The sequence below is a fragment of the Melanerpes formicivorus genome, unplaced genomic scaffold (genome assembly GCF_026170545.1).
Source record: "Melanerpes formicivorus ecotype bairdi unplaced genomic scaffold, bMelFor1.0.p_v2 SCAF_1, whole genome shotgun sequence".
Lineage (NCBI taxonomy): Eukaryota > Metazoa > Chordata > Aves > Piciformes > Picidae > Melanerpes > Melanerpes formicivorus.
This window is the reverse complement of record NW_027142353.1, coordinates 34,952,459-34,978,717: the sequence shown is the minus strand read 5'-3', so window position 1 is coordinate 34,978,717 and position 26,259 is coordinate 34,952,459. Positions and strand designations below refer to the sequence as shown.

At 46.5% G+C, this 26,259-nt stretch overlaps 1 protein-coding gene across 1 annotated transcript in view; it reads right to left on the bottom strand.

Moving 5' to 3' along the window:
- The window catches only part of USP35 (ubiquitin specific peptidase 35), a 28,172-nt gene extending 1,913 nt beyond the window's left edge, over window positions 1-26,259 (bottom strand). The window contains exons 1-9 of the mRNA XM_068140014.1: window positions 25,578-26,259; window positions 23,995-24,130; window positions 16,643-16,772; window positions 12,609-12,710; window positions 7,853-8,011; window positions 6,458-6,651; window positions 6,252-6,345; window positions 2,570-2,676; window positions 474-1,683 (exon numbers count right to left, since the gene is read on the bottom strand). Of these exons, the coding sequence (XP_067996115.1) occupies window positions 474-1,683; window positions 2,570-2,676; window positions 6,252-6,345; window positions 6,458-6,651; window positions 7,853-8,011; window positions 12,609-12,710; window positions 16,643-16,772; window positions 23,995-24,130; window positions 25,578-26,259 (2,814 nt within the window). The remainder of the gene's footprint in view (window positions 1-473; window positions 1,684-2,569; window positions 2,677-6,251; window positions 6,346-6,457; window positions 6,652-7,852; window positions 8,012-12,608; window positions 12,711-16,642; window positions 16,773-23,994; window positions 24,131-25,577) is intronic.

Below are 26,259 nucleotides of genomic sequence, written 5' to 3'. Positions count from 1 at the left end.
GTGTTCAAGAAGCCTGTAGATGTGGCACTTCAGGATAGAGTTTAGTAGGCATGGTAGTTGGGTTACTGTTGGACTTGATGATTTTAAAGATCTTTTCCAACCTTAATGATTCTGGGATGCTATGAACTCCACCAGCTGAATGAGATCTATTGTACTTCATGTTTTCAGCTCATCTATTGTTTCTAGACACCTAGGAGAAAATTTCAGGCAGAGCTCTCTGGGGTGGGCAACAGCAAGTCAACCCCAGCCACAGCCACAAGGCATCTTGCACCAATCTCAGTGCCCAAAGAGTGGAAAACTTCAACTTGGGTGCTAAGAAGGAAAAGGGCTTTGGCTTCAGGGGGTGGGTGGGTACCTGCACACGTATTTGTCCTCAGGACATGACCCTGCTGCTGCCCGGATGGGTGGGAAGGTGGCCCAAGAGCCAGGCAGCCATCGGAAGGCACCCTGTTGTGCACAGCAATGGGAGTTACCTGCAAGTAGAGGATGTTATCTTTGGAAATGGCTTCCATCAAGTCCTTATGGAGGGAGGGTTCCCCATGCAGGTGGCCAGCCTCGGCCAGAGCCTCGTGCAGCAGGCAGCTCTGCCTGCCTGCCCGCTGCCTGTAGAAGAGAACGTAGGCAGTGTCCTTGGGGAAGAAAGAGGTGATGTTGCTGACTGATTCAAAGGAGGAAAAGGAAACTCTGGTGTCATTGAAGAGGTACCACTGGATTTCAAAGTCCAACTGCTTGTCAGAGGCTGGTTTGGGCACTCTGTCCCGGGGCTGCCCGTGGGGGACCGTGTCAGTGCACTCCCTGGAGTAGCAGTAGTAGTGGCCACTCTCAGAGGAGACGCCTGAATGCACCACCACACTGCAGAGGTCATACACAACAGACGTGAAGCCACTTCCTGGCCCAGCCCTGTCCTTGCCATGCTGGGAAACCTCCTCAGTTTCCTCTGGGGTGGCAAGGATGGGCAGCTTGAGCACCACGGGGATAGAGACATTGTCCAAGATCTTCTTCCTCTTCATCGTCTGTGGGTCAAAGGAGAAGCGTAGCAGCGTGAGGATGAGGTAGTGTGGTCCCTCTGTTAGCTCTGCCACCTTCTCAGCATCCTGCAGGGATGCACATTTCTCACAGTGGTATTTGTTCTCTGCTGTCAGTCTCTCTGGGGATAGGAAGTAGTTGATTAAATCTGGGACAGATCTGGAGTCCTTGGGAGCACATGCCTGCTCCCCAAAAGCTGAGAGAGGGTCTTTGGCTGCATCCGTGCCAACAGCATTGCCACTTAAGGAACTCATTGCTTCTCTTGACTTCTGGAAACCCAAAGTTTCCACCAGCACTGGTGGGGCTGCAGGGTCTTCAGCCATCTTCCTCTGGATCCAGGGAGACCCTGTGAGCTGGCTTGGGTTTTCAGGAGGCTCAATAAACTGGGGGCCAATTTCTTCCACAGGCAAAACAGACGTGCTCCCAGGCACCTGGCTGTCTGGTGGGGGAAAAGCCAGGGACAGGTCTGTGAAGGCTTCTTCTCGGGATGAGACATTCATACACTTTAAGCAGCGGATCTTTGTCATCATTTTACCCCCAAACATCTTCTCAATCAATGTCTTGTTTAAGTAATGATGTTCCACTGCCTGAGACATCAAGCTGGATTCCTTGAGTTTCTGGTAGATCCTTTTTCCAGTTTTTTCTTCTTCATGTAATCTTTGGCAGAGGTAAAAAGAGGCTGAATTACAAACCAATACAACACCAGGAGGCAGTTTCTAAAGCAGTTTCTGTTCCTCCCTCCAAGGGCTTAATACAGGTTTGACTGCCTACACCTAGGGGTCTGGTGCTGTGGAAAGATGCTAGGGAGGAGTTGGGCAGAACTGAGGAATCTAAGATCTCCATGTGCCTTCGAACCCCAGCTTCTAGAGGGAACACATGGACACCAGGGATCTGGGACTTCTAGATAAGATAAAGGCAAAAGTCAGTATTTTACAGAGGAGGCTGAGTGGGTTATCAGGTAAATCCCTGAATTTGGCTCTAATCCCTTTGCCTTCAGCAAAAAGGCAGGAATTTTTAAGCTGAACTAAGTTCTGACCTTACCCATAAACCGTCTCAAACAGGGTTTTAACAAGGAGCCCCAGACCAGTCTCAATATCTAGAGGGGGACAGACTTTTTATCAGGGCCTGCTGCAACAGGACAAGGAGTAATTGTTTTAAACTAAACCAAGGGTTTAAACTAGCTGTAAGAAAGAAATATTTTACACTGAGGGTGGTGAGACACTGGTCCAGGTTGCCCAGGGAGGTGGTAGATGCCCCACCCTTGGAAACATTCCAGGCCAGGTTGGACAGGGCTCTGAGCAACCTACTCTAGCTGGGGATGACCTTGCTCACTGAGGTGGAGTTGGACTAGATGGCCTTTAAATATCCCTCCCTATCCAAAGCATTCCATGATTCTATGATCTTTCTCCCCAAGCCTCCACTGTCCCAACCCCTCCAGGTCCCAGCACTCCTCCCATTTTTACATGGGTCAGCATCAAACATGACATCAGTTCTAGGGATGCTGTTTTCACCAGGCTCCAAAATCATGGCACTTGCCACGTACCGGTCCAGCAAATACTTGAGATACTCTGAGCAGTCCTGCTGAGCGCCAGGGGTGAACCAGGGTGGCCAGGAGGCAGAGAGGAAAGTCTCAGGTGAGATGGCAGGTCGCTAGAAGCAACACAGAAGATAAAGAAGTGCATTTAATCCTAGGGGTTTGATTCTTACCTCTCATAGGGGGATGGAGAGGGGAGAGGAGGGACTTTCTGGCTGCTTCATTGGAAGCAAGGAGTGTTTGTGTACCAGATAAGGTCCCTTGTATCACCCCTACAAAGGCTAATCCAAATGGAGGGGAAGATTTCCTCGGTTTGCTGCAAGGCAGGACTGTTGAGGATGAACCTCAGCCATTATTGTATGTGCACTTCCATAAAATATCCACACATTTATTGCTTCCTTCAATTTTTAAATGATTTATTGGGATGGCCCAGAGGCTTCTAACTTAATTCAGCCTGAATTTATTTTGGTGCTATATTTGATTTAATCAGAATGCCTCTCACCAAATCCTTTCCTTAAAAAATAGGCAAAAAAAATCCACTAAACTTTCACCCACCACTCTGATCACTGCAGGCAGGTAATCTGCATTACCAGAGAGTGTAGGTGACCCTGCTTTTGGCAGGGGGGTTGGATACGCTGATCTCGGGAGGTCTCTTCCAACCTCTAACATTCTGTGATTCTGTCATCACTGCTGTTAGGAAGCTGCTGCTTAATTAACATGGAAAAAAAAAAACTATTTGGGGAAAAAAAAAATGACTTAACAACCTGAAGATGAAAAGTAACTGGAAGGCTACTAGGAAACTAGTAGGAAACTATTACCCATGAACTGCACGCCATTAACTACACAACAAGCAAATATGCTTTTGTATTTGCTCACCACAGACCACAGAAACCACAACTTGCCATCAAAAACTAGACTTTTCTGTGACCAGATACCAAATTTAACCATTATCTGTATGTGGTGGGTTGAAAATCACCCCTAGCATTAAATTTGCCAGACTAGCTCAGCTGGAAGCAAATGTTTTACAAGCAAAACTACAATCTACCATGAAATGCAAAGAATATGCACAAAATATACAGTATTTACAATATTTAGAGGTATTTACAACTATTGAACAGCACAAAGACCCCCTGGCCAAAGACCAAGGGAAGCTACTAGCTTTTCCCTCCCTGCCCCACCCCTACCCCCTTGTACATAAAAGGGACAAGAGAAAGGAGCAGAGGGATGTTAGACAACCAAAAAAATGCAGCCAAGGTCAAGCAGAAGCAAGTTAATATCTCTCCCAGAATGAAGAGGTGAGAGAGAGAAATTGTTTACATGACTAGCTTAAGTCCCTTATCTTTCCAATGAGATTGTTTAGAGCAATCATTATTTTCCTTTTTACACCCAATAGTGATTTAGTTACATTTTACTACTTTCTGTTCAAGATCTGTGAAAGATTTTTAAAGGCAAAGTCTAAAACTACCACACTGTATTTTTTCCCCCAGCAGTCATCAGGAGCTGTTTAGCTTGGAGAAGATCATAGAATCATAGAATCACAGAACTGTCAGGGTCGGAAGGGACTTCGAGCATCATCTAGTTCCAATCCCCATGCCATGGGCAGGGACACCTCCCACTAGAGCAGGTTGCTCAGAGCCACATCTAGCCTGGTCTTAAAAACCTCCAGGGATGAGGTTTCTACCACCTCCCTGGGCAACCTGTTCCAGTGTCTCACCACCCTCATGGGGAAGAACTTCTTCCTAATATCCAGTCTGAATCTACCCACATCTCGTTTTGCTTCATTCCCCCTAGTCCCATCACTACCTACCCAACAAAAAGTCCCTCACCAGCTTTCTTGTAGGCCTCCTTCAGATATTGCAAGGCCACAATAAGGTCTCAGTCCCCTCAGACTCTCGGTCTCCTCACAACTCTCTCAGTCTGTCTCCATAGAAGAGGAGCTCCAGACCTCTGCTCATCCTTGTGGTCCTTCTCTGGACACATTCAAGCACATCCAGGTCTTTCCTGTAACAGGCTCCAGAACTGGATGCAGTATTCAAGGTGGGGGCTCACCAGAGTGGAGTACAGATCAGACTAAGAGGGGATCTTCTCAATGCCAATCAATATCTAAATCTAAAGGTCATGAGGATGGGGCTGGGCTTTACTCAGTGGTGGCCAATGATGCAATAAGGGGCAAGATGTACAAACTAGATCACAGGAGGGTTCATTTAAACTTAAGGAAAAACATTCTTTACTTTCAGCACTGGACCAGGCTGTCCAGACAGGCTGTGGTGTCTCCTTCTCTGGAGACTCTCAAAACCTGCCTGGATGTGTCCCTGTGCAACTTAATCTAGGCAAGCATGGAGGGGAGGTTGACTAGATGATGTCCAGAGGTCCCTTCCAATCCCAACCATTCTATGATTCTATGACTCTATGATTCTATGACATAATACCATGATGCAATAAGTCAGCTCTGTCAGTCAAGGCTTGGAAAAGAAAGAAGCCCAGATTACTGGTTTCACAGCAAGGGAAATTTCACTGGTCTTCCAAAATTATCTCTTTCTGGGGACTGAAATATGTGTTTTCAAGAGATATAACTGTATCTCCAGGGGTCATTCCTATTCCAGTTCATGTTTGTGAAGAAAGCATTCATGATTAATTTGTTTAAGTGTGTTATTCCTATTTTGCTTTCCCTCACACAGAGATGACTCAAAGCATCTGGAATCTAAAGGGTTGGGTTTTTATTATTATTCTTTTAACAACACCACTTCTAAGGCAATTTGTATCAACTCCTTGTGCTTTGCTGTGAAGCAAGGGGAGAAGCAAACTACTCCAACCTTTTTCCCTTGCTGCACAGCAAGAAACACCTGGAGTACTGCATCCAGTTCTGGAGCCCCTATTACAAGAAGGATCTGGACATGATGGAAGGTGTCCAGAGAAGGGGCACAAGGATGAGCAGAGGGCTGGAGCTCCTCACCCATGAGGGCAGACTGAGAGAATTGGGACTGTTCAGTCTGGAGAAGAGAAGGCTCTGAGGAGACCTTCTTGTGGCCTTCCAGTATTTGAAGGGGTCTACAAGAAAGCTGGGGAGGGACATTTTAGGGTGTCAGGTAGTGATAGGACTAGGGGGAATGGAGCAAAATGAGAAGTGGGTAGATCCAGATTGGATGTTAGGAAGAAATTCTTCCCCATGAGGGTGGTGAGACACTGGCACAGGTTGCCCAGGGAGGTGGTGGAAGCCTCATCCCTGGATATTTTTAAGGCCAGGCTGGATGTGGCTCTGAGCAACCTGCTCTAGTGGGAGGTGTCCCTGCCCATGGCAGCACGGTTGGAACTAGATGATCCTTGAGGTTCCTTCCAACCCTGACAATTCTATGATTCTATGAAACAAACTCCTCTGCTTTATACCAACAGGCTCTTCAGTGGCCATTTATGCAAACTATCACCAAACAGACTATTAGTTATTGTATCAGGACCACAGGCTGAAGGCAGGCAGCCTTGTGTGAACACAGCTTGCTTTCATGGGTGACAGGAGCTTGCCTCCTCCACCCCCCAAAATTAGCCTCTTTCACATAAACAAAATTCATCCCTTTCTAAAAAGCCACCAAGATCCACAGCTCCTTATCAGCACGCTGGAGTCGGCAGGAAGCGACTTGGAGACGAGCCTTTCCGCAGCCGACAGTCCAAACAAATAACTAGAACATGAAATAATTACCTGACTGTGCTCCAAAAATGCAAAGAGCCACTGGAGCTTTGTCATCAGGGGCTGGGAGTTGCCTTCAGTTAGATTCAGCACCGAATGACGAAAGCTGCAGGAGAAAAGCAGAGATGCAAACAGCAACAGGGGAAAAAAATCAGCGTGGGATGCAAGGAGCAAGCCCTGGAGCAGTCCTGAGTGGGAGAAAGGGAGACAAAACTCACTCTGAAGCCATGAAAAGAGACTGTATGATGCTGTTCATGTAGCAGGTGTTGCCCAAGTTAATTAACCCTATCTTTCCTGTCTCAGATTTGGATGCCAGGCGTGGGTAGAAGCAGGCCAGCTCGTTCTTCTGGGAGGTCCAAGCATTTTGTCCCAAGAGATGTTTAATCCTGTCTTCGTTTGGAACAGGAAGAGCCTTGGAAAGAGAGATCTGTGTTACCTTTCCATGTGAAGAATTACTAACAGGCAACAGGACCTAGGAGTTCTGGTGGACAAAAAGTTATCCACGGGACAGTAATGTGCCCTTGTGGCCAAGAAGGCCCATGGCACTCTGGGGTCCATTAAGAGAAGTGTGGCCAGCAGATCCAGGGATGTTCTCCTTCCCATATACTTTGCCCTAGTGAGACCTCACCTGGAATATTGCATCCAGTTTTGGGCTGCCCAGTTCAAGAGGGACAGGGATCTACCTGAGAGAGTCCAAAAGAAGGCTCCAAGGATGATGAAGAGGTGAGGCTGAAAGACCTGGAGCTTTTTAGTCTGGAGAGGAGAAAACTGAGAGGGGATCTAATAAATGTATATAAATATATGAGAGCTGCATGTCAGGAAGGAAGGCACAGCCTCTTCTCACTTGTGCCCTGTGATAGGACAGGGGGCAATGGATGTAAACTACAGCACAGGAAGTTCCACCTCAACATGAGGAAAAAATTCTTTACTGTAAGGGTCATGGAGGACTGGAAAAGGCTTCCCAGAGAGGTTGTGGAGTCTCCTTCTCTGAAGACTTTCAAGACCTATCTGGATGTTTTCCTGTGTGACCTGAACTAGGTTCTGTGGTCCTGCTCTGACAGGGAGGGTTGGACTCAATGATCCTGGTTTGTTCTGTTCTATGCTATGCTATCTCCAGAGGTCCCTTCCAACCCCTAACATCCCGTGATCCCGTGAACAGCAAAACTCCCCTGCTAGAGGTGTTCACACAACTCATTTCCCTTGCTCTTTGCATGAACATGCATCAATGCAAGGAAGAGTTTAGCTGCCAGTGTTAGTCCTTTAGAGGCATTCAAGGCTAAGTTATAGCTAAAACCCTGAGGCATGATCAGAAGTTCTGCAGGCCCACCTTAAGAGAAGTGTCTTCCCTCAATTTGCCTAACTCAGAATAATAAACTCTTGTACCACAACTTGAGATGTTGAGGTTAGGACATCCCTACAGGACAGTCTGCACTAGGCTGCAAGCTAACATACTGTTTCCATATGGAAAATGTGCCATGAAGACATGACACTTTGGGACTTGGTTTAATGGCCATGGTGGTATCAGGTAAGCGGTTGGACTTGAAGATCTTACAGGATTTTTCCAGGTGAAACAATTCTAAACTGGAAAAAGGACTGACACGTGCATGTCTTACCTTGATTGCCTCTAGGACTGGTTCATAGAGATCTGGAAATCCTGAGAAGCGGAAGAACATGCAGTGGATGAGCTCAGCCAGCTGCTCCAGTGAGCTGGTGGCAGAGTTGGAGTCCTCCTTCTTCAGAGAGGCCACCAGCCTCGGGATGTGAGGAAGCAGCTGGAAAAAAGAAACTTCACTGTGTCAAAAATTGCTTCAAATTACCTACAGAGCTTGAATACATATGCAGGGGAATGAAGTTCACCTCCAGGCAGAAAGCACAGTCAACAGAGGTGGACCTCAGTTCCATTCTGCACTTAATCTTTCACCCTATGTATTCAGCAGCAAGTCTTCTGTTGACTTTAGTAGCACAAATACTACAGACTTTCAAGGGTTTCATGTTATATGACACTTGCAGATTTGTTCTGCTGCTTTGCCATGCTGTGACCATCATTCTTTGTGCAGATCAATCTCTACTAAATCACACACCCATGGTGGAAAGTGGTGATGTATGGTGAAACCAAGCGTAAGGTTTGAAACCTGCAGTACTGGGATCTCTTTAATACCTGTGTTCAATTTTGGGCTCCCCAGTTCAAGAGAGACAGGGACCTGCTGGAGAGAGTCCAACAGAGAGCCACAAGGATGATTAGGGGACTTGAGCATCTCCCCTATGAAGAGAGACTGAGAGATCCGGGGCTGTTTAGTCTTGAAAAGAGAAGGCTGAGAGGGGATCTGATCAAGGTCTATCAATATCTGAGGGGTGGGTGTCAAGTGGAAGAGCCAAGCTCTTTTGGACAGTGCACAGTAATAAGCCAAGGAACAATGGATACAAACTTGAACCTAGAAGGTTTCACCTCAACATGAGGAGAAACTTCTTTACAGTGAGGGTGACAGAGCACTGGAACAGGCTGCCAAAGGGGGGTGTGGAGTCTCCCTCTCTGGAAATTTTCAAACCCCACCTGGATGGATTCCTGTGCAGACTACCCTAGGTGATCCTGCTCTGGTAGGGGACTGGACTCAATGATCTCTGGAGGTCCCTTCCAATCTCTAATGTTCTGTGATTCTGTGATCTTTAGCAATGATCTATATGAGGGGACCAAGAGCACTCTCAGTTTGTTCGCAGACAACACCAAGCTGGACAGGAACGTTGATCTACTTGAAGGCAGGAAGGCTTTGCAGAGGGATCTGGATTAACTGGATCGGTGGGCTGAGGCCAGTGGTATGAAGTTCAACAAGGCCAAATGCCAGGCCCTACAGTTAATTCACACACACACACACACACGCACCCCCATTACCCTTCAACACTATATGCATAGGGCTGAAAAGCTACCTGGCAGAAAAAGACCTGGGACTATTAGTCAACAGCTGACCAAATATTAGCCACCAGTGTGCCCAAGTGGCCAAGAGGTCCACAGCATCCTGGCTTGTGTCAGAAATAATTCTGCCAGCAGGACTAGGGAAGTGATTTTCCTCCCTGTACTCAGCCCTGGTGAGGCCACACCCTGAATTTTGTGTTGTTTTGAGCCCCTCACTACAAGGACATTGAGGTGCTGGAGCATATCCAGAGCAGGGCAACAAAGCTGGTGAAGGGTCTGGAACACAAGTCCTGTGGAGAAACAGGGTTGTTTTGTCTGGAGAAAATGAGGCTCAGAGGAGACCTTCCTGCCATCTCAACTCCCTGAAAGGAAGATGAAGCAAGGTGGATGTTGGTCTCTTCTCCCTAGTAATAAGAGGAAATGTCCTCAAGTTGCACCAAGGAAGGTTTAGGTTGGATATTAAGAAAACTCTTTTCACTGAAAGGGTTGTCAAGCCCTGGAACAAGATGCCCAGGGAAGTGATAGAGCCATCATCCCTGGGAGGTTTTAAAAGATGTGTAGATGGGCTGTTTTGGGACCATTTAGTGGTGACATGTTGGTACCGGGTTAACAGTTGGACTTGATCTTAAAGATCTCTTCCAACCAAAACAGCTCTATGATTTGTGAGTCTCTGACTCTGTTATTCTAGAATAGACAAATTAGCCTACAAGAAGAGTCTGGTGTGCTTTATTTTATACGTCATAATCTAAGATGGAACTGGTATGGTGGGATGGGTGGTGACACGAACACAACGTGTTTGATTTTGCGTTCACTTCGAAACTTCAAAGCGAGCAGAGGCAAAATCCAATGCTGCGCTGCTCACGGGCACCCTCTGCTGACCCTGCAGCTGCACAGAGAATTAGTCACCCATTTCCCATCCTCCACATGTGCTAGAGTGACCCTGGGCACTTACGCAATCCTCTCTACATTTATATTTTATCTTACTTTTACCCCAGAACAATCCTGGAGAAAAGTCTCAGGATTCCCAGTCTGGCCATTTCCTCATCCTCTCTTCCTCCCTGCCTCTTTCTCTCTTCTCTCTCCTTTTTTTTCCCTCCTCAAAATGTTGGAGATTCTAACTATTTCTTTTCCTACAAGCAAGTTTTGCTGGGGAAGGAAATGAACCCCAGGACAGCTTCCCAGCCCTACTCCCCTGTGGGAACAGGCTACAAGAGAAGAATGCTCTGGGAAGACCTTATAAGTGGCCTTCCAGTAGCTGAAGGAGGCCTACATGAGAGCTGGGGAGGGAGTTTTTACAAGGTCTTGTTGTGATAGGATGAGGAGGAATGGATTGAATCTGGAAGAGGGGACATTTAGACTGGAGATTAGGAGATTAGGAAGAAATTCTTTACAGTGAGGGTGGTGAGAGCTGAAAAGTGTTGCCCAGGGAGGCTGTGGATGCCGTCTCCCTGGAGGTGTTCAAGGCCAGCTTGGACATGGCCTTGAGCAGCCTGCTGTAGTGGAAGGTATTCCTGCCCATGGTAGGAGGATTGGAAGTAGATGATCTTTAAGGTTCCTTCCAACCCAAATCATTCTATCATTCTATTATTTCATACATCACTATTTCACCAAGCGATGATGGGAACAATACTCAAAACACTTCCAAAGAGGCAGGGCAATGACAAGAACATAAAGAGCAAGACAGGTTTGAGCCTTGCTGTTTAAAAAATAGAGGAGGAAGTTTATGCTTGTTGGGCTGCAGAGAGGAATTTCAAGCCAAGAACAACTGACAGCTTTGGAGTGTTTCAAAATTTGGACACCCAACTGAAGACAACCCATTGGAACGGCCCTATTTTTAGAAACCCAAAAGTTTCTCAAGGAATCCAGGCTCATTTAAAGTGTCTCCAGCTGAGGAATGAAGCAACAAAAAACAAGCACTTGAAAATGTTGGCTAGCTTTGCTTTTTTTTCCCCAGCCTCATCTACTTCTTCTGAGAACTTTAGGTGAAAAGCCAAATGTGAGGGCTTCAGCAAAAAAAACAAAAAGAAGCATAAAATGAAACATTAATAATCCATTAGTGCTTTTATCAGCTCAATCACTGCAAACATGCCTCTGCTTTCAGCCTTGTTTTTTAATTACAGCATTCTGGAGGCAATGCCAGCCAGAAGCAGAGCTGTGCCTCTGTGTCAACGGCTGGATAAAATAGCAAATACCACTGTGGAAATGGAAAGAGGAGATTCAAATGCTGCTAACACTGGGTTTTGCTTGTAACAGTGCAGAATTCACAAAGTGGAAGTGTTCCGATGCAGTCTTCAAGTCTTAATTGCTCTGATGCTGTGCAGTCCTTTGAAAGGTGAACCTTCACTTCAAGAAATGGTAAATGATGCCACATGTGGGTGACAGTTTGAAGTCACATGTGGAATGCAACCCTTTGAGTCCAATGAACAGGCACCTGCTTAGGAAACAGCAAACAGAGTATATTCCCTGACCTCCACTGCCTGAGCAGTCTGAGATGATCTCAATCCAAAGGTTTCATCTAATGCATCCCAAAGTCTAAGTGGCAACATCTATCATGCATCAGCTGAAAAGGGGGATGGAGGGGGGGTGGGGGGGGTGGAGGGAAGAGGCTATATCTTCTAAACCTGCCCATGAAATTTCCTAAGACAGTCAGGATCAACGTAGCCCAGCTCACCTTCCTGCCCCAGGCCACCTCTTCACCGTTTCCCCTTTCCTTCTCCAGGCAAATGCAATACTGCAGGTCTGGTTGGCCCAGACCAAGCTGGTTAAGTTTCACCTGGGCTCCTTTAACAACACAGGTCAGCAACAAGCCATGCAAATGGCTCACCACAAGAGAAAGTGATTGGGAGGACCAAGTGATCTAACAGCAAGAGCAGGGAAGAGGGGAACCTCCTCTTCCAACTGCAGAGTTAGCAAACATCAGGTTCAAATGATCTCAAGAGCACCACAGTCACTGCTGAGGAGACACTCAGTCTGGCTTGACAGGCCACCCAGTGTATTTTTATTAACTGCAACCTTGGCTGGTGGACTTTGAGGTGGGGGGAGTACTGTGATGATGCACTTGTCCATAAAGATCACTCCTCCAGCTATCAGAGCACCATAGAAAAAAAACAAAATGGACCATGCACACATAATAGACATTTCAAATCTGGAAGGGCCAAGCCAAATCAGCTTTATACTGATTTATCTCTGAACATCCAGCTGGTAAGCTTCAGGGGAAATGAGAGAAACCATCAGAGGAGAAAGCAAAATCACAGAATCACAGAATCCTTGCTCCTCCTCTGCACCTTGCTTTCTGGTGCAGAATGGTTGCTCTGCCTGTGGCAACCAAATCCTTTAAGGCTCAGTAGAGGAGGAAAATATTCCCCAATATCTCAGCCTCTTCCATTTCCTCCCACCTGTGTTGTCCCATGGCATAGTTACACTCAGGGCAATACCCTCTTCCAGGCCAGGTGTAGCCTTACCAAGTGAAATGCCTCATGGGAGTGCTGGAAGCTCAGCAGCATGTACTGCAGGACAGACAAAGCCCCCTCTCTCACAATGGGGTACAGCAACTTGGAGAAGACCTGGTGGGGAAGGAAAAAAAAAAAAAGGCAAAATGAGAAGGCAGGAAGGTACCACAATATAAAAGGCCAGAAGGAAAGAGAGGCACTGGGCATCTACCACAGCTGCTGCTCTTTTCCTACTCCATGCTGAATGTTGAAACAAGCAGCCTGCAGTCAGGTCTCCAGAATCATCTCCCTCATGGCCTCAGGACATCCTAAAAATACTGTGTGGTTATCATCACTCTTTCAGGCTTGTGCAATGCCTGGTGCAGGGAGGCACACACTGCTTCATCTCTGTACCTCTTGATGGACAAGGCCACACAAGCACAGAGGGATAAGAGATTTTCTAAAATAGGCCGCTTACAGGATCATACAATGGTAGACTGCTTTGGCTTGGAGGGGACATTTAAAGGCCATCTAGCCCAGCACCCTGCACTGAGCATCTTAAACCAAATGGTTAGGTCACACCTTAAGTACTGTGTCCAGTTCTGTGCCCCCCAATTTAAGAAGGACATTGAGACACTTGAACATGTCCAGAGAAGGGCAATGAGGCTGGGGAGGAGTCTGGAGCAATAGCCCTGTGAGGAGAGGCTGGGGTTGTTTAGCCTGGAGAAGAGGAGGCTCAGGGGAGACCTTATTGTCATCTACAACTACCTGAAAGGAGGTTTTAGACAGGTGGGGCTTGGTCTCTTCTCCCAAGCAACCAGAACAAGAGGACATAGTCTCAAGCTGTGCCAGGGGAAGTTTAGGCTCAAGGTGAGGAGAAAGTTCTTCCCAGAAAGAGTAATTGTCCATTGGGATGTGCTGCCCAGGGAGGTGGTGGAGTCACCATCACTGGAGATGTTCAAAAAAGGTTTGGATGTAGCACTTGGAGCCATGGTTTAGTTGTCATGAGCTGTTAGTATTAGGTAAAAGGTTGGGCTTGATGATCTCTGAGGTCTTTTCCAACCTGTTTGATTCTGTTTCTGTAAATCTGGTTGCTCAGAGCCCTGTCCAACCTGACCTGGAATGTTTCCAGTGATGGACAATCTACCATCTCTCTGGGCAACTTGGGCCAGTGTTTCACCACCCTCATTGTGAAAAAACTTCTTCCTTCTATCTGGTCTAAATCTCCCCTCTTTTAGTTTAAAACCATCACCCCTTGTCCTGTCACAACAGTCTCTGCTGAAAAGTCTGTCCCCATCTTTCTTTTTATTCTTATCTCTCTCTTCTGTTTTATTCTGATATTTGGAACTTTGTCACCAGTCTTTCAGGAAAAGACATAGAAAGCAAAGGCTAAGCAATGCTATTTATCACAGTATCACAGTGTAACTAAGGTTGGAAGAGACCTCGAGGATCATTGAGTCCAACCTGTCACCACAGACCTCATGACTAGACCATGGCACCAAGTGCCACATCCAATCCCCTCTTGAACACCTCCAGGGATGGTGACTCCACCACCGCCCTGGGCAGCACATCCCAATGGCGAACAACTCGCTCAGTGAAGAACTTTCTCCTCACCTCAAGCCTAAACCTCCCCTGGCGCCGCTTCAGACTGTGTCCTCTTGTTCTGGTGCTGGTTGCCTGGGAGAAGAGACCAACCCCTTCCTGGCTATAACCACCTTTCGGGTAGTTGTAGAAGGCAATGAGGTCACCCCTGAGCCTCCTCTTCTCCAGGCTAAACAATCCCAGCTCCCTCAGCCTCTCCTCACAGGGCTGTGCTCAAGGCCTCTCCCCAGCCTTGTTGCCCTTCTCTGGACACGTTCAAGAGACTCAATGTCCTTCCTAAACTGAGGGGCCCAGAACTGGACACAGGACTCAAGGTGTGGCCTAACCAGTGAAGAGTACAGGGGCACAATGACTTCCCTGCTCCTGCTGGCCACACTATTCCTAATGCAGGCCAGGATGCCATTGGCCTTCTTGGCCACCTGGGCACACTTCTGGCTCATGTTTAGGCGGCTGTCGATCAGTACCCCCAGCTCCCTCTCTGTTTGGGAGCTCTACAGAGCTATCCTACTTTACAAAAAATTATGTCAGTTGACAATGCTCTCTATCCATTTCAGACCATTTTTCCACATTTCCAAAAATCCCATGTTATTTTAAGGGCTGGGTCCCTTTCCTATGCATTAACAACAAAAGGAAAGTTAAAGAGATGTTTGGCTGTTCTCCCATTAATCAGTGAACATGGCTGATCACAGACTCGTAGGGATTAGAAGGCACCTCTAAAGATCATCTAGCCCAATCCCTCTGCTAAAGCAGGGTCACCTAAAGCAGTTGAGCAGGATCATATCTAAGCAGGTTTGGAATCTCTCTAGGGAAGGAGACTCCACAACTTCTCTGGGCAACCTGGTCCAGTGTTTTTGGCATCCTCACAGGAAAGAATTTTTTTCCTTATGTCAGATCCTGGGTTCCAGTTTGTGCCTTTTGCACCACTGAAAAGTGTCTGGCCCCATCCTCTTGCCCCCCACTCTTTAGCTCTTGCTGATCATTGACAAGGTCTCCTCTCAGTCTGCTCTTCTCCAGGTTAAACAACTCCAGGTCTTCCAGCCTTTCCTCCTCTCAGAAATGCTCAGTCCCCTCACCATCTCCCAGGGACAAATGTAGTTGTTGATAATGTTCCAATACTGGTAATAATGGCCTTGATAACTTATGTGGCAATTTCCACTGGAGGCTCAGCCAAGTGTTATTTCTATTATATGAAGGAAAGAACAGCAGAACAGCAGCACAGAAAATAGAACTGAGGACAGGGCAGAGACTCTAAAACCAATCCCTGGCTGTGCAGACTGTTAATATGCTCACTGGTATGTATTTTGCCAAGTAGCACTGATCCAGGCACTGCCAAAGGGGACCATGTCACATTCCCAAAGGTGGGCTTTACAAGAGCTCCACAGCTTGAGCAGGAAAGTGTTTGGCTAGCTTGAAAATCCTTGGTTTCATTTATTTCATAACAGTCAAGATATCAGTAACTCTGCATATCAAGACTTAAAGAACTGCAGGTTGTTCTGGAAACTATCACTGCTAGCTGCAAAACCAGCTAGCCTGTCAAGGGTTAGGGCTGGGCTGGCCACCAGGCAAATGGCAGACACTCTCTATTGATCACTCTTCCTTTACAGAAGGGAAAGATAAAGGGAATAAGGGAGAGAGATGAGTGGGTTGTAAGAGAAAACTAAAACTGCTTTAATCAAACAGTAAGAAAAATAAAAGATAGAAAGAAGAAAATACCAAAATATGTACAGGTATATAAAAAACCAATATTGAACTCCCTCAGAGTCCAGATCAGGCCCAGTGTCAGACAGGAATGGGATTCTGGAACTGGATTTAGAAGCTGGGTTCAGAAGCTCAAGGACTGGGATCAAAGGTAGAATATAGACAGAGACCTCCTCAGAAGCAATCCTTAGAAGAGGCTTTAATAGTTGTGATCCCTCAGCTTTATACTGAGTATGACATACTGGGAATGGAATACATTGTTGGTCAGGTTTGGGTCACCTGTCCTGTCCACTCTTGCCTACAAGTGTGACCTTTTCACTTATTTATGACCCTTCAACTTCAACATGATTTAGCAGTGACCTTTGTCTGCCCAGAAGCAAGTCTAGGCAAGAGTCTTTCTGCACCCCAGCCCTTGGCAGTAACTCTGAACATCAGCGTTATCACTGCTAGAAGCAGCCACTGTCTGGAAAAACATACCTTGAGCTTCAGAAAGTGCCCTCACTGAGCAGAGACTGAGCTAAAAGGTCTAATAACTTAATGGAGAATTGGTTATTCTAGTTCAAACCAGGACAACCCCATACACAGCAATGCAGCATTCACAGAGGGTTTAGGGGACACAACGTTCCTTCAAAACCATTTGGGACAGCACACTCTCTTCAACATATCTCGAGTCACATCTTGTCCCCATTCAGTGGAAAGGCAAGGAGATATTTCAGGTGCAAGAAGAAATCTATTGTTCACACTCATGTTTAAAAGAGCCCACTGACCTTTTCAATTTTTGAAAGAGTAACCTCAATCAAGATGCTGAACTTCTTCACTGCAGCCAAACCCTTCAGCAGAGCAATGATCCACTTGTCAATGTTCTTTCCCAGGGGCCAGGACACCCAGTCGATCATCCTGAAATGAAATACAAACTCTGAAGGTGAATTTAACTCACATATTGGGGAAGGGGAAGGGGAAGGGGAAGGGGAAGGGGAAGGGGAAGGGGAAGGGGAAGGGGAAGGGGAAGGGGAAGGGGAAGGGGAAGGGGAAGGGGAAGGGGAAGGGGAAGGGGAAGGGGAAGGGGAAGGGGAAAGACCCCAGAGGCCTATAGAAGCCAAATATTCCTGAATGCCACAGGTAACCTCAGACTGAGTGATGAGACATTGTTTCTGTTTAAACTTAATGTTAAATAAAAATGAGAAGTAATCAATGGCTTGGGATCTCCAGGGGTCAAACTTTGCTAACCATTTTAGTACCTTTGGTTTGAAGAGATCCCAGATCTTTGGTCTCCCACCTCAGTTCAGTTGTCTTACCCTTTTCCTTATCAGCCTGTATCTTTTGCAAAACATGTGAAGGGAATATGGATAACTAAGCACCACAAGGCAAAGAGCAGGAAAAAGGGAAGTCTACAAGGAAATGGAAAAACAAAAAGCAAGCCAGGAAAGAAAGCTTAAAAAGCAGAACACAGCAGGATGCTGAGAAATACCAAAAGTCAAGCCAAGCTGGGTAATTAAGCAAATACCAGAAAAGGTTCCTCAGACATTTGCATCAGAAGAAAATAAGGAAAGCCGCGCAGTCACTGCGTATAGAGGATGGGAGGGTGATCAAAGATAACACATGGCCTCTAGATGTGATTTCCAAATTAAACACATCCTCTGCCTCCATGTTCAGCAAGAGGAAGGAATTGATCAGGGTGACAAAGAGAAGGCACATAAAAGATGTGAGAACGGCAACAAGAGCAGCAACAGCTGATATGAAGGCGAACTGTGAAGACTCAGGGACTCCAAACAAGAGGAAGTAGTGATTTTCATCACATAAAATTAAATTCTGATTGATCAGTATCAAGTATCAGTATCAGATTCAATACTGATTAATCAGTATTAATGTCTCTGTTAACTTTGGCATGGTGGTTTATGTGGGAAGAAGAGGCAGACAGACAATGAAGGGATGACTGGGAAGATGGGATAGCATGCCACAAAGGCTTCCCGCAAGCACCAAAGGAGAGACTAAGGGAGCTGGGTCTCTAGTTTGGAGAGGAGGAGAATAAGGGGTGAGCTCATTAATGTTTGTAAATATGTAAGATTATTAGAATCACAGCCAAGCACTGGGTAAGACATTGCTGTGTGACATTTTTCATGGTAAAACAAGGAATGTGCCTCAGCTTCATCCTGCACTGTTATTTTTCCTAAGCAAACATCCTTAAGCAAGCCACACCCACTGTAGCCCTTTGTCTCTCTGAATTCTCAGCCTATAGGTTTAGGTCACCAACATTAGGATGACCTGAATTCCTTCCCCACTGTCACAACTAGGGTGAGTGCCAAGAGGATGGAGCCAGGCTCTGCTGAGTGATGCCCAAGGACAGGACAAAGGGCAAAAGGTGGAAGTTGAATTTTGGGAATTTTCCTGGAAGCATGAGGGAAATTTTTTTCACTGTGAGGGTGACAGAACACTGGAACAGGCTGCCCAGGGAGATTGTAGAGTCTCCCTCTCTGGAGATATTCAAGACCTGCCTGGATGCATTCCTGTGTGATCTCTCTAGGTGATCCTGCTCTGGCAGGGGGGTTGGACTGGATGACCTTTTGAGATCTTCCAACTCCTAACATTCTGTGATTGTGTGATTCTGTGATTCCAGCTTCCAGGGCATTCTGCAAGATTGTCAGGATATATGAATTTCTAGACAGAGGACAGAAGCAGATCATATCTGGCTGGTTATCTTAAAGGAACAAGCAACGTTCTTTAAGATCTAATGATGTTAGCACAACATCCTGAACGGGGCTGTGAAATCTGTGATGATGCACAGCTGGGAGGCACCATCATAGAATCATAGAATTGTTAGGGTTGGAAGGAACCTCAAGGATCATCTAGTTCCAACCCCCCTGCCATGGGCAGGGACACCTCACACTATATCAGGTTGCTCAGAGCCACATCCAGCCTGGTCTTAAAAATATCCAGGGATGAGGCTTCCACCACCTCCCTGGGCAACCTGTTCCAGGGTCTCACCACCCTCATGGGGAAGAACTTCTTTCTAACATCTAATCTGCATCCATGCATTTCTATTTTTGCTCCATTCCCCCTAGTCCTATCACTACCTGACACCCTAAAAAGTCCCTCCCCAGCTTTCTTGTAGACCACTTTAAGATACTGGAAGGCCACAATAAGGTCACCTCAGAGCCTTCTCTTCTCCAGACTGGACAGTCCCAATTCCCTCAGTCTGCCTCTATAGGGGAGGAGCTCCAGCCCTCTGCTCATCCTTGTGGCCCTTCTCTGGACATGTTCCAGCACCTCGTGTCATAGGGGCTCCAGAACTGGACTCAGTGCTCCAGGTGGGGTCTCATTTTGCCTTCCTGTTTTCTGGACTGGCTGATGCAAAGCCAAACATGTTGGTGCTTGGAGGGAAACTGAGGTCTCAAATGAGCATCATATCTCATTTTCCCATCATCTTCCTGGCCCATCTCTGCACATGTTCCAGCAACTCCAGATCCTTTTTTAATAGGGGCTCTAGAAATGGACACAATACTCTAGGTGGGGAGCACAAGAGGAGGATCAAGCTATCACAGGGAAGACCTTGAGGATTCAAAGTGTAGAAACTGATAGATTCAAAATGCATGCAAGGCACAAGAAATGGATGTTATGTGATAGATGCTTGTCTGCTTGAAGATGACCATCCAGACATTGGGTGACTACAAGTTCCCAGTGTAACAACAGTCATAGAAAAGACTGGCACCATACTGTGATGCAGAAGAAAAGATGCTCTCTATGGCAAAGCAGTGACCTCTCAAACTGTTGTTTAAAGTCACACCTGGAACACGGTGCACAAAGTCATCATCCATGTCCAAGACCAATGCATTGAAGTGGGAGCAGGTGTGGGAAAAGCCTGATAAGATGGTCAGGGAAAAGAAGAACATTTCCTGCAAGAAAAGCTAAAAATAACCCAGCTTGTTTAGGAAAGCAGAGATGGGAAGAGACTGCTCTGCCTGCATACATTAAAGGAATAAATTCCAGAGAGAGAAAAAAAAGCTATTGCAGATATTTGTGCTGGCATAAGATCACATTAACTAGATGATGGCCAGAAATAGATCTAGGGTGGCTATTAGAAGAGACATCACAACCATTAAAGAAACCCAGTGGTGCAACAGCTATCAAGGAAGAACAGTGGGAACAAAAACCCTTCTTTCATTGAGGAGTGTAGTTGAACCTTCATGAAAGGAGTCTGTAAATGTCAGTGCCTATAAAGCAGGGAGATAGATTCAGAGATCCAAATTCCCTTTTTCACTCTATCTTCTTCTACACAGACATAGAGTCATAGAACTGTCAGTGTTGGAAGGGACCCCAAGGATAGTCTAGTTCCAACCCTCCCTGCAAGAGCACCACACACTAGATCAGGTTGCTCAGAGCCACATCCAGCCTGGCCTTCAAAATCTCCAGGGATGAGGCGCCCACCACCTCCATGGGCAACCTGTTCCAGTGTCTTACCACCCTCATGAGGAAGAACTTCTTCCTAACATCCAATCTGAATCTACGCATTTCTATTTTTTTTCCATTCCCCCTGGTCCTAGCACTACCTGACATCCTAAAAAGTACCTCCCCAGCTTTTTTGTAACCCACTTCAGATACTGGAAGGCCACAATAAGGTTTCCTCGGAGCCTCCTCTCCAGACTGAACAGCCCCAACTCTCTCAGTCTGTCTCCACAAGAGAGGTGCTCTACCCCTCTAATCATCCTCATGGCCCTTCTCTGGATGTGTTCCAGCACCTCCAGATCTTCCCTGTAAATAGGGGCTCCAGAACTGGAAACCACCTTGTCCACTTGACAGCAGTAGTGTCTAAGTTCCAGTCCTGCTGCTGTCTGCTTACACTGCGAACACAGCAAAAACTTACACTTTCAATGCACATGGTATTCTCCACAAATGTTTTGGAAGCCAGGGCCCTACTTTCCCCAAGGAGCCACTGATTTGGTGTGCTACATTTTAAAAGTTCACATCCTAGTTTGTAGGGGTTGGAAGTGCTTGCAATGCTGTGTGAGAGCAGATAGCTTCTTCATCTAGACCTGGGATCTTCAAAGATCTTCAAAAGATCTCAATAGAATTTAGTTGGAGAAGACCTTCAGGATCATCAAGTCCAACCATTAACTCAGAACTGCTAAGTCACCACCAAAGCATGTTCCACATCTACATAGCTTTCAAATCCCTCCAGGGATGGTGACTCCCCCACTTCCCTGGACAGCCTGTCTCAATGCCTGGCGACACTCTCAGCAAAGATTTCTTTCCTAATATCCAACTAAACCTCCCCTGGCACAACTTGAGGCCATTTCCTCTCATCCTGTCACTTGTTACCTGGGAGAAGAGACTCATCCCCACCTCACTCCAACCTCTTTTCAGGGAGTTGTAGAGAGTGAAGTCTTCCCTCAGCCTCCTTTTCTCCAGGCTTAACAACCACAGTTCCCTCAGCTGCTCTCCACAAGACTTGTGCTCTACACCTTCACTCGCTTCATTGCCCTTCTCTGGACACTCTCCAGCACCTCAATATCCTTCATGTATTGAGGCACCCAAAACTGAACCCAGTATTCAAGGTGTTGCCTCACCAGTGCTGAGCACAGGGTGACAATCACTTCCCTAAGGAGTAGTCTTCTGCTACACCTTCAGGCAAGATAAACGATTAACCTCTCCAAATCGGTGAGTACTTCTGACATCATGGATGCACATTAACAGAGTTACCTGAAAAGAAGCAAGCTCTAAAAGAAACTCTCTACAAAGGACTGTGATGTACACTTACACCAGCAGGTGCCGGGCTTGCTTTCTTTTACCACGATTTGGTTTTTGCTTGATCAGGAGCTCCTCCCCTAGTCCCTTTTTACCCCTCCTGTTAACTTCCAAAGCAGACTTTGGGGGGAGAAACTTCTGTATGCAACCAGCATGTCACGGATCCTCAGCTGAAAGATCCTTTCAGCTCATACATTCTTTGTTGATGTTCTAAGTCAACAGAGTTTTTCTTTAGAAGCCCTGTTTTACTTAGCCCCAAATTTAGTTGTGATCTATTGAAGTCTATTTAGTTGTGATCTATTGACGCAGTGCTTTGACAGGAGGGTTGGACCCGATGATCTCTGGAAGTCCCTTCCAACCTCTGATGTACTGTGATAGGCATGGGGCACACAGGCATCCAAAGGCCAGCAGTCATGCAATTTTCTGGGGCACCCATCTGCTGTAGACACTCTACCACAACCTCTGCATCTCTCCTAAGTGATCTTAATAACATTTTGCAGGCTCTGGTTAATGTCTGGCTAACTCTGAGTAATCATTTACTCATCGTTTGGCGTGACAAGGAATGTTTTGGGGACAATGCAATTGATCTGACAACCTCTATGATTTTACAACCTATATATTTAGACACTGGTGCTACTAAAGGATTTCTCACCTGGAGCACAGAGCAGCAGGTGCCCAGAAGGAGAAAAGAATGGAGAAAATGGCTAAGAACTGAACAGATAAGTTGAGCTTTTCTCCTGGGTAAACCCAGGGTAAACTTCACCAGCAAGTCAGTGAGAAGCAACCTCTTTCTGCCTACATAAAATTCCCCTCAGGAAAAATGTGTGTTTCTGTCATGTAACCTTATTGGAGGAGACACAAATTTTGTAAGAAGAGGAAAAGAGATGTCCCCAGACTTGTTTCACAAATCACAGCAGCTGCCTTGGGTTAAGTGTGTGTGCTACTGCCTGTGAACATCACCCATTTAAATGGAGGCCTCTAAGGAAAGTGGGAGTTGAAGATAGAATCGTTGAAATATTTAGGTTGGAAAAGACCTTAAGATCATTAAAGATATTCCTAAGCAAGTGTGGAGAAAGGCACTGGAGGACAGATGAGCTGTAGGACTTGGACACAAGTACGCAAGGAAGATTTGTTGATGCCAAAGAAAGATCTGGCTCTGCACAGTCTTGCATGCCAGGTAGTATTTCACAGTATCACAGAACATTAGAGGTTGGAAGGGACCTCCAGAGATCACCAAGTACAACCCCCCTGCCAAAGCAGGATCACCTAGGGCAGTCCACACAGCAATGCATCCAGGTGGGTTTTGTAAGTCTCCAGAGAAGGAGACTCCACAACCTCCTGTTCCAGTGCTCTGTCACCCTCATTGTAGAGAAGTTTCTCTTCATGTTGAGGTGAAACCTTCTGTGTTCAAGTTTGTATCCATTGCTCCTTGGCTTATTACTGTGCCAAAAGAGCTTGGCCTCCTCCACTTGACACCCACCCCTCAGATATCAAAACACATTGATCAGATCCCCTCTCAGTCTTCTCTTCTCCACACTAAACAGCCCCAGGGCTCTCAGTTTCTCTTTACAGGGGAGATGTTCAAGTCCCCTAATCATCCTCAAGGCTCTCCATTGGACTCTCTCCAGCAGGTCTCTGTCTCTCTTGAACTGGAGAGCCCCAAACTGGACACAGTCTTACAGGTGTGATCTCACCAGGGCAGAGAACAGGAGGAGAAGAACCTCCTTAACCCTGCTGGCCACACTTTTCTTGATGCACCCCAGGATCCCATTGGCTCTCTTGGCCACAAGGGCACATTGTTGTCCCATGGCGAACTTGCTGCACAGGCCTAAGATTCAGACCACCACCACCACGTTTATCTGACAAAAGTCAAGCTGGAATCGTTGAAACTTAGGCAAACTTCCATCTCCAAGATTCTTACTGTGGCTGGTGATTTAGGATGATGTCTTTCTGAGAGAGATGAGGATCAACATGAAACTTGAAAATAAGAGATTTTCGTGCAGAAAAGTCCCTCAGAAGCTTCTGGAAAGAAACTCAAAATTCCTCAAGATATCTTATGTTGGGCATCTCAAAACATTACTTATTCCTAAGGGGAAAAAAAATCAGGCAAAAGAAACCAAAACAATAACATAATAAAGAAAAATAACCAAATAAAATAAACAATAATAACATAACCAGTTAAAAAGTCCTAATTCTCATTTTCTAGGCCCTCAGGGATGGAAGTAAGGATCCAGAAATTCCCTTTTTTCTCCAAACACTGCTCATAAGACAGCACCAGCCAAGCTGGTTGGGATAAAACCACACAAAGGAACTGAGTGAAGCTTTCAGGTGGGTTTTTCACCTAACTGAGAATAGCATTCAGTAATGGAGCTTCTCCTACCTGCCAATGGCTGTCATCATTTGCACATCAGTGATGCTGTCATCATTGGTTAGGTTTCTTATGACGCCATCCATGAGCTCCAGAGGGACAAACTGAACCACGCTGGCCAAGGCGTTGGATGGTGCTTCTTGCTCCTCTGCAAGACACGAATGAGCACCATCAATGAAGATGTTAGTTGAAAGGCAAACCAGGCACATGAGGACATTTCTCATCTCTAAAAGCCAGATCATTTCTTCCTATGTAAATGGAGCAGAGAGTTCACTGAGCTGTGTTAGGAGGACAGCTCCTCAAACCTCAATATAGGGCATAAGGAGGTTGGGCCATAACAGATGAGCTGTTGCACAAATCATAGAATCATAGAATTGATTTGGTTGGAAGAGACCTTTAAGATCACCAACTGTTAGCATAGCCAAGTCCACCACTAAACCATAATCCTCAGCACCACATCTTCTAAACGCCTCCAGGGATGGTGATGGTCCATACACAGCCCAAAGGGAGGAAGAGATCACAGCTGCAAGAACACTGCTCAGCCAACCCTGGCTCCCACATCTCTTCTGCACTGCTCTCTTTGTACTAAGTACTGCAAGTAATGCAGGGATGCAGCTGTAGGTTTGCATGCCTGGATCAACTTCCAAAGGATGAGGCTTTCATAAGGAGGGCACTGAGAAACCCATCTCCTCCGGGGTTTAGGAGCAGCTGAAGCAGAACCTCACCTGTCAGGTACTTCAAAAAAATCTTCTGAGAACTTCTGCAATAACCTTTATTAGTTAAATGTCTCCTGTCCCATCTTAAGATACAATCACCCCCCCGAGAGGGCTTTCTACCTCTAGATCAGTGAGAAATAACTCCTTAGCTTTGTCCCTAGTTTTCCTAACCTATAGCCCTGGATAACTTTTAGCAATGTTTGCTTACATATTTTACCTGTGGTTGCATTTCTGGAGAGGATGAGAACCATGCAAGATGTGAAACATCAAATTTGGCTTCATCAGAGCCAACATCTACATTCTTAGTTACAAGGTCATGGGAGGTTTTCCTTCCTCCCTTCCTACTCTGCCCTGGTGAGGCCACATCTGGAGTATTGTGTCCAGTTCTGGGCTCCCCAGTTCAAGAGGAACAGGGATATACTAAAGAGAATCCAACAGAGGCTACAAGGATTATTAAGGGACTGTCTGATGAGGAAAGGCTGAGAGACCTGGGGCTCTTTAGTCTGGAGAGGAGAGGACTAAGAAGAGACCTTGTCAATGTTTACAAACATCTGAAGGGTTAGTGTCAAGAAGGTGCCAGTCTCTTTGCAGTGGTGCCCTGTAATAGGGCAAGGGGCAATGGACACAAACTAGAACACAGGAAGTTCCACCTCAACATGAAGAACAACTTCTTTACTGTGAGGGTGACAGAGCACTGGAACAGGCTGCCCAGAGAGGTTGTGGAGCCTCCTTCCCTGGAGACTTTCAAGACCCATCTGGATGCACTCCTGTGTGACGTGTCCTAGGTGGCCCTGCTTTGGCAAGGGGGATTGGACTCAGTTATCCCTGGATGTGCCTACCAACCCCTACCTTTGTATGTTTCTATGATCCTATGATTACCTGTTGAAGAAATGATAGTGAACAGCTCCTTCAAAGAAGGCAGGATGGCTGAGGTCTGCGTCCTCCAGATCCTCTGCAGCAGGCTGCTCACTTTGTTCACCTGCTCCAAGAACTCCATGATGTCCTCTTCCCCCTCAGAGACACACTGGAAGTGCCCAATGCAGCGGATCAGCTGCTGACAAAACAAGAGCTGGTGCTTGCCAGTGGGAATGCACTGAGGGTGCTGGAGCAAAAGTTTGCTGATCTTTGCACACTGCTTGGGGCTGGGCTTCTCGCAGACTTTCCGCAGCACCTCGATCCTCAGTAAGCTGAAGATGCTGTTTGCTGATGGGCTTTCCAAGATGAACTGCAGTCCTAGCTGGATATAATCGAGGACGTAATGGCTTCGCTTCCCCAGAGGTCCATAACCTTCCTGAAGCAGAGTCAGCAGGAAGCGGACATTGAAGAACTCCTCAAACTCCTCTGGGTGGTAGTGGCCATAAACCTCCAAAACCTCTTTCCCGATCTCCCTTTTATACTTGGTGTCCCCCGTGAGATAAAGCTTGGTAGACAGCTCCAGCATGGACCAGCACTGTTCACTGTCCATGGGCTGCTTCGCTGCCTCAATCACGCGTCTCACCAGCCCTTGCTTCACATTGTTGGGGTATGAGGACATCACCACAGCTTCCAATATCTTATCCAT